General features: G+C 31.3%; 1 protein-coding gene across 2 annotated transcripts in view; it reads right to left on the bottom strand.

The window, feature by feature from the left end:
• Positions 1–18,083, bottom strand: part of LOC118192381 (exopolyphosphatase PRUNE1-like) — a 74,598-nt gene that overhangs the window by 10,751 nt on the left and 45,764 nt on the right. For both annotated transcript variants that reach the window (XM_035363329.2, XM_035363328.2), the window contains exons 12-17: positions 18,009–18,075; positions 16,073–16,276; positions 8,539–8,694; positions 4,882–4,984; positions 3,324–3,455; positions 146–232 (exon numbers count right to left, since the gene is read on the bottom strand). In XM_035363329.2, the coding sequence (XP_035219220.1) occupies positions 146–232; positions 3,324–3,455; positions 4,882–4,984; positions 8,539–8,694; positions 16,073–16,276; positions 18,009–18,075 (749 nt within the window). The remainder of the gene's footprint in view (positions 1–145; positions 233–3,323; positions 3,456–4,881; positions 4,985–8,538; positions 8,695–16,072; positions 16,277–18,008; positions 18,076–18,083) is intronic.

The following is an 18,083-nucleotide window of genomic DNA, read 5'->3' as shown; positions in this document are numbered from 1 at the left end:
GAAATACAATTTTATTAATGTTTACTGACTTTTAGATCATTCTATATGCTAATATATGAAGGTATGAAACATAAGTAATAAACTAAAAAATATAAAAGTTATGAGTATAATTTAAACATTTTTGCAGTGTGGATCAGATACAAACCTAATAAAAGGCCTCGTCATGATGACAATTGTCTTCAACCAAAATGTAGGATGAACTAGATACAGACCTTTCAAGTTCTTTCGTAATCTAAAGAAAATGCCATTTGAATGATGCATTTTTAGGAAAATGTCAGTTATAAAATACCAAAAACGTAACTTTCTTAAAATTTTAACTATATTAGCTTTATTTAATAAGTGTGGATAATGGGTATTAAAAAGTTATTTTGCTTAAAAAATACCTTTATTTTGTCTAAATTTGTTTTTTTCAGCAGATACCTTAATAAAGACTTCTAACTCTTTTACCATAAAATCATCAAATACAGACATATTAATAAATACAGATATAGTCAAACTTTGGTTGAATTTAAAAGCAGCAGCAAAAATTTGAGTATTCACAAATCACTACATAGTATAAAACAAAGTCGCTTTCTCTGTCCCTATATCCTTATGTATACTTAAATCTTTAAAACTACGCAACGGATTTTGATGCGGTTTCTTTTAATAGATAAAGTGATTGAAGAAGAAGGTTTATATGTATAATAACATCCATTAAATAATGGAGAAATACTGTTATTTTTTAGGTTTCTAATGTGATGTCGTAAATAACTACATTTTTTCCGCTTACATTGCCAAATGCAGGCTGAACCCTATGAGATTTATCAAAATAATGTACTAAATATTGTACACATTGAAAAGGTCTACAGATTTAAAAAATTGTGGGACGTAGCGTTTGCGGCGGTACCGGCCGGCCAGGGCGGCGGAAGCATGCCTATAAATAGCGCGTCGGAGGCCGCGGTTCTCCCTATAGCACTTTGAATTTAGCAGCGATCGGACGCGTTTATTATTATAGCTCTCTAGCGAAGAAAATAACAATATACTTAATAAAAATGTGCTTTTCAGTGCGACAACGTATCGGTTATTATAAGTAAGTTGCGATAAATAATTGTATGATAGTAGTTTTAAAATATAAATGATATTCTATTCTAAGGTTAATTTTTAAATCGCACTTATAGTAATTATAAGTACATAAGGTTAGATAAGATTAAATTAAATAAAACCATAATTTATGGATTGGAATTTTCTATTAAGATCTTGGTTAAAATTTAGAGTTAAATCAATTTAATATTAGGAAAATTATTTTCAAAAATCGCAATTTAAGGTGAGGTATGTAAGTTCAGAAAAAGAACTTAATAGAATACGTATCTTATACGTTTTTCAGTGAGTGACATAGGCTATATATTTTATACCCGTGCGAAGCCGGAGTGGGTCACTAGTTTGACTATAAAGAAAAGTTACCATATTTACACAAAACTAAGCTTTAAACATTAGGAAAAACTTTAAGAAATAAAATTGTAGATAAGTATTTATCTTGTCTTGCAATAAATCCAAGAAAGAAAATTTCATTTTTTTTTTAAATTTCTTTTGCTTGGAATAATAGTATCATTAACTGTGACTGTTATTAGTGACCATTATTAGTGGTTAACATTTCAGGTATGACATTACTCCATATAATGGATGCAGGCATAAACAAACTGTCCAGCTAGAAGTGGCTATTATGATTGGCATTTTATATACATGGCAATTACTTATGTGGTTTATTTAGTATTTAAACAGAAAGATAATTTAATTTCTTTATCAATATGTCTGATTGTAAGATCCAGCCAATTTTAAAACAAATATATATATATGTTTTAAAATTATATATATATATAAAATCAAATTTCATTTTTGAATAAATATGATAATGTTAATTTAGAATTCTGCATTTCAACATTCTGTTTCACTTTTCGAAAACTTCACATCACTGAAATATATATGTACTTTTATAGGCTGCTTGTCATGATAGTTTTAAACACTTTACTATGTTAAAGCTGCAGAAGACAATCAGTTTAATTTATTGATTAGAGGTATGGATAGCTTATAGATAAAAATTAAATATCACTCATTTAGATAATTATTCTGTTGAAATTATGACATATACAAACATAGCAAAATTTTGCTATTGGTATTTTGATAAAATATTATTCAAGAAACATATACTGTGGTGCAAAAATCCATAAATTTACAAAAACTGTTCAATCATAATGAAACTTGATACAAGTAATAAAAAAAATTATGATGAAATTATTACAGGTGGATCACAGTCAGTCCAGTTACTGAAGATCACAAATTCAGAATAACTGAATATTGGTATAATATACAACTGTCTCTGCCAACTATGCATAAGAATATTGATTTGATTTGAATACTGGAATTAGCTGCTAAATATGTAACTGCTCAGTACTTTCATGTGTTGAGTTTATGTTTATTCATCAGTTATCTAATCACTTTTGCCTTTAGAATTACTTCCATTTCTATTGGCTCCCACCAAGATGCAAATTGGTTAATGTACTTGGGTTTGAGAAACACAAGAGTTCTTGAGCCTATATTAATCAACTTATAAGACCATTAAAATTTTGCATCAAGGAATATAGATCTTGTTTGAAAAGAAGAAAGAAACAAATCTCTTCAATAATTAATTACAGCTGAACACTTAACCACAATTTTGATTCCAGTTCTGTGAAAATTATATGTTCAGCTTCAATTCATGAATTTAATTTTCTTAAACAGGAAAACGGAAAATCTTTCAACTTTAAAAAATCAACGAAGTTAGTTCTCATGAATTACAGAGGATAGAAAAATGAAAGAAATTCTATTTATTGGATCCTTATTATACTTAAATAAGAATTATTTTCAAACGTTTCCATATAAAATATTTGATATTTATAGTATTACATTTTTCTTAATCTTAATTAATATTTATATATTAATTTGCTGCATACATAAATAACTATAAATAAAGCAAATTTCACATTTTCATAACCTATCTAATCAATTACTTTGATAAATAGATTCATTTACTTCAAAGTATCAATACGCTATATGATTTTGAATATAGATAAATACAGAACATAAAATGAATTGCTATGTATCAATTCTCATGCAATTTATTTCAGACACTGATTTACAAGTAATTCTAGATGAAATAAAAATTTGACAACAAAAAATTTTTACTAAATAATTGAAGTACTATAATGAATACTAGAACTACTTTTTAGAGTAAACTCTATCTCATCTAGTGATACTATTACTTACACAATTAGTTTTTCCAAAATAAAATATGTATAATAAAAAATTACCTTCTGTCAATCATTTGATAACAACGTTTTAACCAACTAAAGCTTGGCATATTACTTCGATCAGTCGCCCCATGAAAATAAACTAAAACATAATCTTCAGCCACTAATTCATCAAGAGTATTTATTACATACCTAAAATGGAAAGAAAAAAAAATAAATTACTAAAAGTTTCAGTTATATTTTACCATATATACTTAATTTCCAGTAATTTTAATCTAGGAAGTTTCTACCTCAGCTAAGTACACTATATACATTTAATTTACATATAAAAAGATTACTAAAAGAGAGCTAACTGATTACTGATACTGAACTATAGGCATGTTTAAAATACTTTAAGTAAAAAAAAAAATATTATGCATTAAATATGTCTCCTTGTTCTTAATCAAGAAAATTAAAATTACTTACATTTTCAATTAAACATTAAATGCTAGTTAAGAATCAAAATATTTACATGTTAAGTATTAAATTCAAGCAGACTCAATGGCACATACATGATTACATTCACAGTTATATATGTATGTAACATAATTTTATTTATTAATTTTAAGTCATTATTAAGATTTCTTTAATTAATTAATTCTTCACCTTGTTCTACCTCTAATAAGACATGCATGTGATTTAAATTCTTTGACTGGTCATTTCTTCTTTTCCAGAATTTAATTTACATGACACTTGATGATATTCATTGTTGCGACCAGTTACATAACAGTAAAAAGCAGTGAAATCCTATTTTATAATCTTCAAGCTGGAACCTTCTGATAATAAATATCATGGTAATGTGAAAATTCTTCCTTTTGCTTGCTAAAGGAGGGAGGCAGATTGTTCAGATGTAAATTTAAAAAGTTATTAGTTTTTCCTTCACTGGCTCAGTTTTTGTCCATTGCCTGTAACCATATAATGTGTCAGTTTAATTAAGAAGATACATATGTCTAGTCATTTAAATTAAAGCCTAACCAATAAAGGGCTGACAAGACTATACTGCAATGTAATTACAATAAATATGTATTTTAAAATAAAATCATGATTGTTTTAATAAATGAAATTCAAATTAAAAATTAAATTTATAAAAAAATTAATTTTTGATTGAAAAGTGGTGAATTTTTTTCAAGTGGATTTGAAGAAAGTGAATTTCTTTTTTCACATCTCAACATATTTTATAACTTTTTTTATAGACATTTTAATTTTCTATTGGGTACAACTTGCAAGTTTTAGTTTTTATTGCACATATGTATAATTTACAATGAAATGGCAAATTTTAGATCAATTTTGTCACTCAACTGTCCAATTTACATGTCATAAAAAATGATTATACTCGTAAGTTTTTTTTTTTTTCCTGGAGTTACCACTATTTCACATAATGATACTAAAATATCAAAAGATAGATAAAAAAAAAAAAAAAGGAATTATGTGAATTCAGTCAGCTTTGAATTAATCATTTCTATTAATCAAACATTCCTGCTTTTAAAGGGTTAACACAGGATTCATATTAAGAAAATTAAAGACTTCAGTAGTCTAAAAAATAAATAATATGGCTATATATTTATTTATTATTACTAACAGAAATAAATTATCCATCACATAGTCATAGTCTTTTCGACAATGGTCAGGTAAGTAGCATGCTGAAAATACGATGATTGCATTGTGGGCAGTTCCTACATAACCTGAAATTTAAAATGCAATAATAATTAAGGGAAAACTTTCTTATAAAATTTAGTAGTAGTAAAAAATTACATCATATAAAAATAACATTCATACATAAATGAAATACAGAATAATAAAAAAGACTCAACAAAAAAATGAATGATTCTCCTAGTTCTGCTCGAACTTTCTACTTTACACGTTTACAATAGAATCAATAGGATCAATGCTGAAGTTAAATTTACAATTCCAAATACTATAATTTAACATAAAAATTCATAAAAAGTTAAGTTTACAAATAAAACAGAAGGAAAAACTATATTTATCTGTTACAAGAATTCAGATATTAATGTTGAAATAATTTATAACATGTTAAAAAATAAATAAAACCAAAACAAAAGCAATATTTATCTACAGCCAAGAATTCAGATTTTGAAGCTGAAATAATTTATAACACGTAAAAAAAAAATCTCCCATAACTTTTATGTTAAAGTTTAACATCAAGAGGATCATTTTAAATTATAATACTTATTAAAAATTATAAACAAAATTCTATCTATTGTTCATTATAAATATAATGAATACCAACAATGAGAAAGATTACAAGTACATGCTAATTTACATAATCAAGGCCATTTTAATCCATAAACCTGCTCACACTTACCCAGGGGCCCCATGCTAATTTGCATATGCCATTTAATTTCTGCTATTATGTCAATTACTTAAGATATTTGTAAACTTTTCCTTAATATTAAACAGATCTTCCTTTAATATTTCTGTAACTTCTTTCCTAACATTAAAATACCATGTTTATTCGCATATGTTTCTCCACAGTCTTTTACAGCAAGGTTCTAATTTTTTTTTTAAATATTCACGTAATTTTCCCCTTCCTCAAGATGTTCAGAAAACAAGCTCTCTAAGCTTTAAAATGAATTATTACACACAGTAGTTGTTTTCATCTTTCTAATTGATTTGCTTATAGACTTTGGGTGTATGGGCTCTGACTGACGTAGAATATATAGTGAACAGCTTCAAGAAAACACAGACATCTAATATAATGATTCTGAAAATCATTATATGAGAAAGACAGACTGAACATTGATGAAGTTGATAACAATGGTGATGATGACAAGACTTGTAACCTGTAGTACGCAACACTTCCAGCAGCACCCAATGATACGAGCCCTGAAGTAAGTAGAGAAATAAAGTGAATGAAAAGTATCTGTGGACAGTAGTAAGAACAAGCAAGATTAATCTAATCTTTGAAACTAGTACAGTAAAAGCTTGACTATCTGGAAAGCTCAGGAAATCTAAATTCTCGGTACGTGAAAACTCTTTACAGTTGAGTATATAAAAACTGGAATTCATGGGGTAAAAAACAAATGAAAGAAATTTTGTAGAAAATTATAAAAACACACATCTAACTTGTTACCAACTTGAATATCAAAAGGCTACATTTAAAATTACATAAAATTTTGTGGAGAAAAAAATGAATTTTAGACATAAAAGCCTATGTATTCTATAGACCTAAAACATGAAAGTAAAACATCTTATCTGATTATGAAATCCTGCTGAATATGAAAATTAGTTGAAATGTCATCAAACCTGCACCAGTCATTTCAGCAGACATTTAATGGAACAGATCATTCTTTACATAAGCAAGATACAAATTATGGATATAACATATAAAAACTTAAATCACTGAGAGCAACTTTTCATGTTGTCATTGTTTATCCATTTACAATTAAATTTGTACATCATTTAATTTTTTCTGCCACAATCCTGTAACTTAGTAAGTAACCTTTCAGTGTCCCATGAAAGGCAGGCCAAAAATATTAATAGTTTTTTCAAAATATGATGAAAAAATGTACCTTGTATCCTTCTTCACAAAAATTGAACTAGCTTATCGAGAATTAACAGGGTTTACATAAAAAACAGCTCTATAATTGTGCTACAAATCTCTAAATTACTTAATTTTTGAGAATTTTTTTTTCTAAAATATTTTTGTTATTTGAGCTTTCCAGTTAGTTGAATGCCAGACAGTTGGGCTTCTACAGTACTATAAATTTGTAAAAATTACTGCGGATTCCTTGTTTGAACTCTAATAATTTTTCCCACTTGATTTTTGTATGATGAAATTAGTAAAGAAAGCAGGTGGGGGAATGCATGAGTAAATACAGTAATATTTCTTGATCCTTCTTTATAAAAAAGGAAACAAGATAACAGTATTTTACCACAGAGAAAAGGATTTGCTCCATAGAAATGGTAGCCAAGGAACTATATGGCACCACGGAAATGGCTATCGAGAAATGGTGGATTCTGCCCTAAAATCAAGAAATGGTAGTATTCTGCTCTAAAATTTCTTGATGCCAACTTTAATGTGCCTTATACTAAAAACTTTGGTATATAGGTTTTTCCCTACTTTTGATATTATTCCTTATTTACCAGGACATTCTGGTGAACAAAGACTTACCTACTTATAGATCTGCTATAAAATTAGTGAAGAATACCTAAAATTAATTTGTATGATTACTTAAATTTCAAGAGAACAGTATTTAAAATTCATATTTTAATGATTTTTAATTAAAAATTTCTCACAGAAATTATACAGGCATCAATCAAAATAAAAGAAACAGAAACAAAAATAATACTTTCTCAGAAAACATGAAACTGAAACTAAATACTTTTAACAGGCAAAAGAAGTATCAGTTCAAATTTCAACCTCAACAAAAATTTTCCAACACTATTTGAAAAATCATATTATACCATATCATATAAATTATCATTCAGCTTTTGAAACTTACATCCGTTCGGAAAATTATAATTCTCCACCACTGTTTAGAAAACTCGAAGACTAGCAATTAGAAGATTCAAAGAGGGATAATCTTAAGCTGAAATGACAAAAGAGTTGAAAAATTATATGAAAGCTGCTCTTAGCTTTTTAAAATTATTCCAATAAACTGGCACAAGGTTAAAAAATAAAGATAAGGATGGCCAAGAGCATACAACAAATTGGAAAGATTATTATCAACACCTAACTGCTTGCAATTAATAGCAAGGTGAGTCTCTGAAATTCTGTGTTTTTCTAATCTCAATATTTAAATAACGAATTAATAAACAGTCAGTGAGAGAGGTCTCCATGTAACAAACCCAATGGTTTAAGTCGTACTCACTTTTTTCAACAAAAGCACTGACCTGAATTGATATCCACAACATCTTACAGGTATATTTCCATTTATTTTATAGTCTGGCACATTACTCATGAAATAAGATATGAATTATAAATGAGGATGAAAGGTCTAATTATGAAATTATGACTTTGAGAAGAGAGATTCTCAGTGAAATTATGATTGGCAGATTTATATAATTAAATTACGCCTTTCTTGATGAATAAAGTGTTGTTTGAATTAAATTTGCTTCTAAAAAATATCTGTTTCCTGTTACAACACCAAATATTTATAAAATGTTATCGGAGTATTAAATCCACATTTTATGTTAATTTTGATATATATGTAATTTTTATTTAACATATCTTCTGAATGGATCTCTATGTATATGAAAGCCAAGAAATACTAACCCCCATGGGAAAGAACTTTACGATATGGCTCAATAACCTTCATATCTATTTTTCTTTCTTCTCCATTCACTATACATGACTTCCAACTGCGTTCCTCTTCAAACTCTTCAGCTGCTGACATTTCAGGGATTGGATCACTTACTGATGAATGGAAATCTAAAATTTACAATATATAAATAACACTCAGAATTAAAAAAATATTTTCTTAAGCAAATTTTACATCTATTTTTAAAATTATCAGTATAATACTGAATGCAAAGAAATAAAAGACCTGAACAACTTCTCCACTAAAGATCAAACCAAATTTTGGCTACCATACTTAAGAAGAGTTATATATTTTTACTATTCAGTACCTAAAAGAAGTAAATTTTATTTGCAAATAGCATTATACAGTTCAGTATTAATATTTCTCACTGTATTTGAAATTGTTAAATAATTTGTTTGTATACTGTTTAGCTGAAAGAAAACTTATTATGTAGTACATACATATTTATTTATTTATTTATTTGGGTGGTTGTTTTCCTAATATTTTGTAGGTGGAAACTGATCATGCATATCAAAATATTTTACAGAAATTTGACAGAGTCAACCAAATTTTGAAAAATATACCTGAATTAAATCTGGTCTACATTCCCTTCCAAATATTCCCCTTTAACATATATTTACAGATTCCAGTGCTTGAAACAGAACTAGAACATTTTCTGAAAATATTAACTTAACTGAGTTTCATGCCATCTAAAATTTGGCTCAAGTATCTCCTAGAGTGAAATTATAGCTTGGAACTGTAGGTTTCATTTTTATCAAAATCTATTGCTTCTTCAAGAACAGTGTGAACTGAAACATTCAGTTCCCATCCTTCTACAAGTAAGGTCCATAGTGACAATTACCTTTTCTCAATTGACTCAAAGCCTCATGAAAAAATATCTCGCTGGCTATTTGACCTACAAGTGCTTAATCTCAATCCACAGTCCTTTTATATTAAAATAAATTACCAGAACTATCCTTGTCAGCCTTCTTAGCTTTCTTTGATCTTAGGATAAGGGTAGGAATAAGTACATAGGACACCCAAAATCCCAATTAGTGAGGATGTATACTCCAGTACACCAATCTAGAATCTCAATACTTGCACAAAGTGCCAGGAGTGCCCTACTGCCCAAGGCACGTAAAGCCTACCACACAATAAATGTCTCACAAACTTAAGTGCATGGAAAACTCATCCAAAGTTAAAGACTAACTATGCCTTTCCAAATGTGTATTAAAAAACTATTAGGTATTATGTTACACTTGGACATTGTGATATAAATATATGTGTGTGCACGTCATGTATGTGATGATTTTGGAATATCGATAGCAATTATAATAGATTTTTTGGCACACATAGAGATCCACAATAAATAGCAAACTTGCAGTAGAGGCAGCTTTAATAACAAGCATTCATAGCTGATTTAAATAATATTTTGTTTATTTTTGTTAACCTGCTGCGATAAGAAGAAATCCTTTTTCCTGCCCAGTAATTATTCTTTAACTTGCATGTTTCTTTCAAATTTTTTCTGTGCATCAAAGCATTTAATAGATGAATTTGTCACAAAGTGTTATAAACTCTGTATAATTTTAAAGCTCTCTGGGAAAAATTGTTGGTGACTTCTAGAAGTTATATTTTCTAAGAAACATAAAAAAAAAAGAAAGAAAAGAAATCGGGGAAAAAAAAAAAAATTATTGAAAATTATTATCATAGCAAGTAGTACTACTACATTCTCTAAAATAAGTTAGGCCAAGTAGCAGGAGCGAAATGTGATGTGTTAAGGATGAAATCTTAATCCAGAGTACGTTAGTTTCAGTTTCAATACCATTTGATTGGATAATTGATAAAGTTCAATATTCAATCAAATGGTATTGAAATCAAACAGCCAAAAATTATTATTCACTGTTTGATTTTTAGTTCCCTTTATGTCATTAACACTGCATACTCCCTTTCCTGCTTGTTGCAATAAAGTAACATGTCACTGCTCACTTTATAAGGTATTTTTCCCACTTTCCTAGCATGCCTTCATGGTATAGTGCTTCTGCACACTGGGCTGGTATTCAAAGGTCCATGGTTCGATTCCCGGCGAAGGCGGTTGCTAATTTTTCAATTCCTCTTGCTTTCAATTAACCTAATGACTCTATAACTTCTGTCTACCATCCAGCATTAAGATGTATTAAATATCCCAAAACTGTAGGATGCATATTGTGCCCATAACGATGCGTGAATCAGATTGCACATTCAAAGAATTGTGTTACCCAGTAACAGAATTGCTTAAAATCTAAAATTACATCTGTCTGCAAGCATAATCATTCCATCTACACAATAAACCTACCTTAAAAATACTAAACTTTTTCATACTTTCCATTAATCAGAAGTACAAATAATACTAAAAAACAGCTTGAAATAACACAAAGGAAGAAAAATATAAATAAAATTATAATTTTAAAAAGCTATTCAAAATTAAGCTATAAAAAATAAAAAAGGACTTAAGTTAGTAAGCTAATATTTGGAATGAAATGCTGTTATCTTGAATCAATTCATAACCACGAGAATGGGAGAATTCACATTCCAATACAGAAAATCTAATAAAATGCTCCTACAGACTATGAGATGTTGATGAGATTAATCATTAAATATAATTCAATGTAAGTTTTTGTCAACCTTTATTAACACTATATATATTCAGTATTAATATCAGTACAGCGAACTCTATAATGGCCTTGAAGTGCAAAATTCACCTGATCCAGATGGTTAATGTGCTTTTGTGGTAGTGTGTGATTGCGAACCTATGGTCATGGATTTTTTCATATATATTGTTGTGTTTTTCTCTTCCTGACACCTGTTGTTACATTATTTTCTTCCTTCACGTTTGTACGGGGTTCGTAGATTTGGAGTGGATAACGCCGACACTTGATGAAGTATCGAAACACACTTTATTTACCAGTATTGTCAGGACAGCACCAAAACACGTTTTACAGTCGTTGATGAACTACTATAAACACGCTGACACGATCAGTGACACAGCCTTCAGGTTATCAGGCTATCACAGTAGAGACAGCTTCCTGGCAAAGCACTAGAGTACAGCTCTAGACTCTGCTTGGTCGTTCTCGGAACTCCACACTACAACTCACGATGCACTCGACGACACACAGAGCTTAGCTCCAGACTCTTCGGTTCAGTCATTTCCAGAGTTTAACACACTCTCTCAACGATGCACTAACCGCGATACACTAAAAGACTCTTCGATGCACTTGACGACCAACTCGGCACTAGACTTCCAGACACTCGCTCAATGACTGACTGTCAGCTCGCTAGACGAGGCACCAACTAACTGACTGCGGACCAGCAGGGTTTATATAGTTTTTGGCTTGTGTTCGAGAACATTCTGGGCTAAACAAGTAAGAATTCGTTGTTTCTCCATCCGTCCATAGCATATCGCCAATTTTGTTGCCAAATGGGCGATTTCTCATCAAATGTGGCAACCCTGCTTTCCTTGCCATTTTGTGTCAACCCTAAAACTGCTTTGTGGGGAAGCCATTTTAAAGCGCCTGTATATTTCGTAACACTTCTTCCTCCCAAAGACTGCACGTCCCGGGCAATACAACCCTTGGTCAGTGCAACAATGCCTGCAGTGTGCAGAACAAGGCTTCCTGGATAAAGCATCCGCATTTCCGTTGGAGGAGCCTTTACAGTGTTTTATCTCAAAGTCATATTCCTGCAGTCTTTCAATCCATCTGGCTATTTGTCCTTCGGGATTTTTGAAATTCAGTAGCCAGGTTAGAGAAGCATGGTCGGTCCGCAATAAGAATTTTCTGCCATAGAGATGATGATGGAAATGTTCTACGGCCTTTACAATAGCAAGCAATTCTTTACAGGTGATGCAATAATTCCTTTCCGGTTTGGACAAGCACTTACTCCAGTAGGCTATTACTCACTCTTGACAATTAATCATTTGAGAAAGGACAGCTCCCACACTTTCGTTGCTTACATCAGTGTCCAATATAAATTCTTTGTCTATCTGAGGATATGCGAGCACGGGTGTAGATGTTAATGCCATCTTCAACTGATTAAAGGACTTCTCGCACTCCTCAGTCCACACAAATTTTTATTTACTTTCTGTTAATTTTATGCAGAGGCCTTGCGATGTTGAAGAATCCCTTCACGAATCTTCTGTAATAAGTACAGAGTCCCAGGAAGCTTCGTAGTTGATGAATATTCACAGGACGTTCCCAGTCCTGAACTGTAAACACCTTTTCTGGATCTGTGCGGACACCTTCGGCAGAGATGACATGCCTGAGATAGGCAACTTCACTGCGGAACAACTTGCATTTCGAAGGACTCAGTTTAAGATTGGCATCTCTCAATTTCTGGAACACCTTCCTGATATTTTCTAGATGTTCCTCGTAGAAGTACGGCCCACTATAATGATGTCATCTAGGTAGACCAGACAGGATTCGTAAGATAGACCACGAAGCACTGTCTCCATCAGGTGTTCAAATGTTGCAGTGGCGTTACCGAGTCCAAAAGGTATACTTTAAACTGCCAGAGTCCTTGACCGGTAGTGAACGCAGTTTTCTCTCTATCGTGGGGATGAATTTCCATTTGCCAGTACCCACTCTTGAGGTCCAGAGTGGAAAACCACTTGTGTTCTGATAAGGTGTCTAGAGTATCGTCAATCCTGGGAAGAGGGTAACTGTCTTTCTTAGTGACATTATTTAGTTTTTTTTTTTGTCGCCAAATGGATGATTTCTTGCCAAATGTGGCAACCCTGCCTTCCCCTGCCCTTTTATGACAACCCTAAAACTGCTTTGCAGGGAAGCCATCTTACCGCGGCTGTACATTTCGTAACACTATTTTGCTAATAGTGTTAAGTAAGTGCATTATTTTGCTATTCTAAGTGATTTCAAATAACTTAAGCTTTATTATAATGGTAAATAATAGTTTTATCTATATTTCTTTTTATATCTTTTTAATTTTTAGATTTATTTGGGAATATTTGTAGCTTTTCTCAAGTCTATTCAAATATTTTGTTTTAATACGTAGGTTGGGGCAAAAGTCATGGCAATTATTTTTTTCCTTGAAGATACCAGTCCGGTTGTAAAATGTGACATATACAGACGAAAGGACAAGGTCTTAACTACATGTGTAGACAATGAATAGCATTGAAATATCATAACACACGAATTTATTACGGTAGTATATAGGGCAATATGGCCTTCACCGTGCAAAAGAATGATAACACAGCACACATAAAGTTGACATGACAAACCTGGGCCTAAAGACCCTCAATGTAGTCCCCTGCTACTGTCCCGACATGCTGCCAACGATGTGGGAGGCTCTGAATACCATCAGCCTCAGCATTTGTCGCACCATGTGTGAATCGGGTCATCTGTTGGTGCACAGCATTATCAATGTCCTCTCGTGTTGCAAACCGCCTACCACGCATTGGTTCCTTAATCTTGAGAATGAGATCAAAGTCACAAGGCGAAAGGTTAGGAGAGTATGGTGGGCCCTCCAATTCTTCCCATCCCCAATGTCGGAGTAACTGCTGTACACACTCTGCTTTATGTGGTCTTGCATTGTCGTGCAGAATTATTGCACTGTCCACAAGATCCGGACGTTTATCCCGAACGCCACGTCGTACCTGTCGCACAGGAACTCCCTGTAGTACTGTGCGGTCACTGTTCTGCCATGAGGAACAAAGTGGCAAAAAATGACACCCCTGACATCATATGCAACGATCACCATCAATTTGACTGGGGAAGGATTCTGATGGACCTTTTGCTGCCTTGGTGATCCACGATGTCGCCACTCCGCAAACTGACATTTCAGCTCTGGTTCGTTATCCCCTGGCCCAAAATTCATCGATGGCAATTATTCGTGACAAGAATTGATCGCCCTCCTGTTGCCAGCGGGCAAAGTGGTCGGAGCATATTGCATAGCGCACCCACCTTTGAACTTCCGTCAGTGCATGTGGTACCCACCGCGAAGTGATTATTGTGTAGGTGTAGCTCATTACGCAATGTCCTGCAGACAGTGCGTTTCTCGATGCCACTTGCCCTCTCTAACTCTATCGTCTGTCTAGTAACATCAATCGTCTGTCTTCATTCATGAGGTGCTCGATGACGGCAGGTGCCAATTCCGCACACTCACCGGTCATCCCGAACGTTGCTCATCACTGGTTGACACACGTCCTTGCTGAAACTTTCCTACCCACCGTGCTACTGTACGATATGGTAGGGCATTATTCCCAAGGGCTTCTACTAATTCACTGTGACATTCCATCACATTTCACCCTTAGGGAACGGCTATTTTGATGTAAGCGCGCTGTTCAACATGGGTTACTTCCATCTCGCACGACACTCACCAACTGACTGATTTCAGAGACCTCGCTACTACAGAGCCAGCTATCACAGAGCCATCTGTTGTTCTGCATACACACTATGCCTGCAGAACTTCCCCACGACACGTATACGTTTTATGATCCATTAACATATCTACAAGAAAAGAATAGTTGCCATGACTTTTGCCCCAACCTTCGTATTGAATGCATTTACTCTAGTTTGAACATTTTGCATAGTATTATTTTGAATATTTGTTTGGCATAGTACATTAGGAATTCTAATTTTGATTGCTTCTTTCTAATAGCATATTTGATAGTCTGTTCCAATAAAAGAAACTTTATCACCACAAACATTTCAGGCATTGATAACAACTATAGATGCATTCATTCAATTGATACCATATTTGTTTCAAAAGTATGAAGCTGAATACATATTGTTTGAAAATTTCAAACTGATGCTCTTGAATAACGTTTTGGAATGTATCAGAAAATGCCAGGTTCAAATTATTACATAAATTACCCACAATTGTTAGGAAGGGAGAAGAAGCTTCCTTTTAAAAGCAATATTATGATTTCATCATTAAATATGAATGTCCCTTTTATCAAATGCAATATTTACCAGGACGGTTACAAAGTATTCATTCAGTAGATACAGCTGATGATATGCTGTATCTACTGAAAACCAAAAATATCATCAGCTGTTGTAGCCGTGTGTCCATCTAATGTGAACATGGCAACAACAGCTATTGATATTTTTGGTTTTCTTAAATAATTAGATAGGGGGAAATTAAAACTTTACCATCTGAAGTTGCTTTATTAACATCTTCAATTGTACATTTCTTATTTGGTGATTGGTCTAGTTTACTTATTTATGGCAAAGCACACTAGAGCTATCTACCTAAGAGGAGGGGTGCCTTCATGGAGGACTTTCTATGGGAAACTGGCACATATACACCTTACCCATGGGGAAAAGCACGAAAACACTCATGCAGCCAGCCCATTCACAGGATTCGAACCTCGGACTGAACTACCAGTGCTCAAGGAGAACACACTGATGACTTTTTTCAGTTTTTTTATTAGTTTTAATATTATGGAATGTCAATGTCTATTTTCAATTAGAAATAAAATAATTTTGGATATATACAGAATGCCAGAAATTAACTTACAATCTGAATTTTCTAGTTCCTCAAGTGTATCAACATCATCTGGCATGATAATATCATCTGTTGGTGAAAACACATCCAGATCACTTTTATTACTCAGAGATGATAGGCTCCTTTGGTCATCTTCTATATCTACATCTTCTGACTTTAAAATCATAGGGCTGACAGAAATTCGTTTTAGAGTACCACCACCTTCTACACATATATCTGAAAATGAGTTCAAAAATTAAAGAAAATATATGCTCGTGTTGAGTATATTTTATATACTAAATTACAAAATTTACAGAAAAATCAAACCTTCTACACATTTAGTAGCAATACTTATAAGTATTACACAATAATATTAATATTAATCACAATAAATATTAATATTAATATTATTTAATATTAATATTATTGCGAATTGGATATTTTACTTATTAATAATTCGAAAAACCATTTTAATGCATGATATATTTATATATCAAATATCATTTTAAGAAAAATTCTTTAAATTAAAAACAAAATTCTGTTACTAAGCACTCAGTAATCAGTTGCTAGAAATAATATATTTAAATATTTTAACAAATGAACTTTTTTTTAAATCAAATTATGTTATAACATCAAAGTGAATCATTGCTTTTATATGAAAATTTGTATCAGATTTACACAGTCACCTTTAATAAATAAGTTATTCTCCCAAATTTATTATTTTTACTCTTAGCTTCCATATCTTAAATCAGTAGGAGTCAATTATCTGCATACATGAAGACTGATTTCAGATGTATGCCAATAGGAAGGCTACACAACAGCCACAATCAATAATAATGAGAACAATAACAATATCTTGTTACCTTAGTAGTGAACTATAAAGAAATTTATGGGCTGTATGCAGTCTATGAGCTTCAAGTTAGCTTCTATCTTCTGAGGCTATAGTTGCCCAAACATTATTAACTTGAATTGAAAAGTTATAGTTTAATCAGATGGCTGCCAAGTTTGTTTTGTTGACCACAATCCTAAGAGACAGGATTGGTTTCAAGGATTTAAATGGTGTTACAGTGATGCCCATTCAGCCACTGGTGCTAAATCAAAAATAATTTGCATACTGAAATTTGTCAAGAAAGTAAGAAATACATCTAACTTAGATTGATTCCATTTACAGTAATAAGTATAAATAGTCCTTCCACTAAGACTGATGTGATAGCTAATCATATCTGTAATAAACTTAACATTTTGTATATTTAAAAAAAATTTAAATAACTTTTAATGCATTTCACAGCTTAGTAAATAAGCAAAACTTTAAAATTTTAATATAATAACCCTAAAATGTAATTTCTATGAATTACATTCAAATAATCCGATCATAGTTATTTTTAAATCTATTAAAATTTTAAATTTATATCAAATGATTAAATATCTTAATTTAAATCTCATAGTTTTGTAAAAACTTTTAATTTTTAAAATATACTGTGTTAGATAGAAATGAGCATTTTACATATAAAGAAAATTTTTTCTTCAATCCCTACTTTCTTAAGCTAAAAAGTTAATTTTTTTGGTCATTTTTAAACAATTTATAATTCTAAGAGTAGAATAAGAATGAAAGGAAATTTCATATAATTTCAAATTTCCAAATATATCAAAATCTCATATTGTAAACTAACAATACATAAATTTAACAATTTGAAATTGTCAAAGTTATAATTTGTTCACTGGACAGTTAAAAATTTTATACTGAATATTTAACAAACTGAATGTAATACCAACAAATAGAAATATATGCACATCTAATTATAAATAATTATCAAACATGAAAGAGAAGAATGCTTCAGAAGCTGTATTTATTATTATTAAGTTATTATTATATTAAGAAGACAATTATGAAGTTAGGCACAATTTAAATTGGATAGAATAAAAGCATTACAGATGTTTAGTTTAAAGCATATGGCAATTAATTACTAACCTTTACGGCATTCAAAATCATCTGCATCTAGAAGATCATTTTCTTCATTTCCATCTGAATTAAGTTTCTAAAAGG

This window comes from Stegodyphus dumicola, chromosome 2, assembly GCF_044657685.1.
Source record: "Stegodyphus dumicola isolate Sdum_Otavi_A_Nest chromosome 2, ASM4465768v1".
In the NCBI taxonomy this organism is placed as follows: Eukaryota; Metazoa; Arthropoda; class Arachnida; order Araneae; family Eresidae; genus Stegodyphus; species Stegodyphus dumicola.
This window is presented reverse-complemented; position numbering and strand designations above follow the sequence as displayed.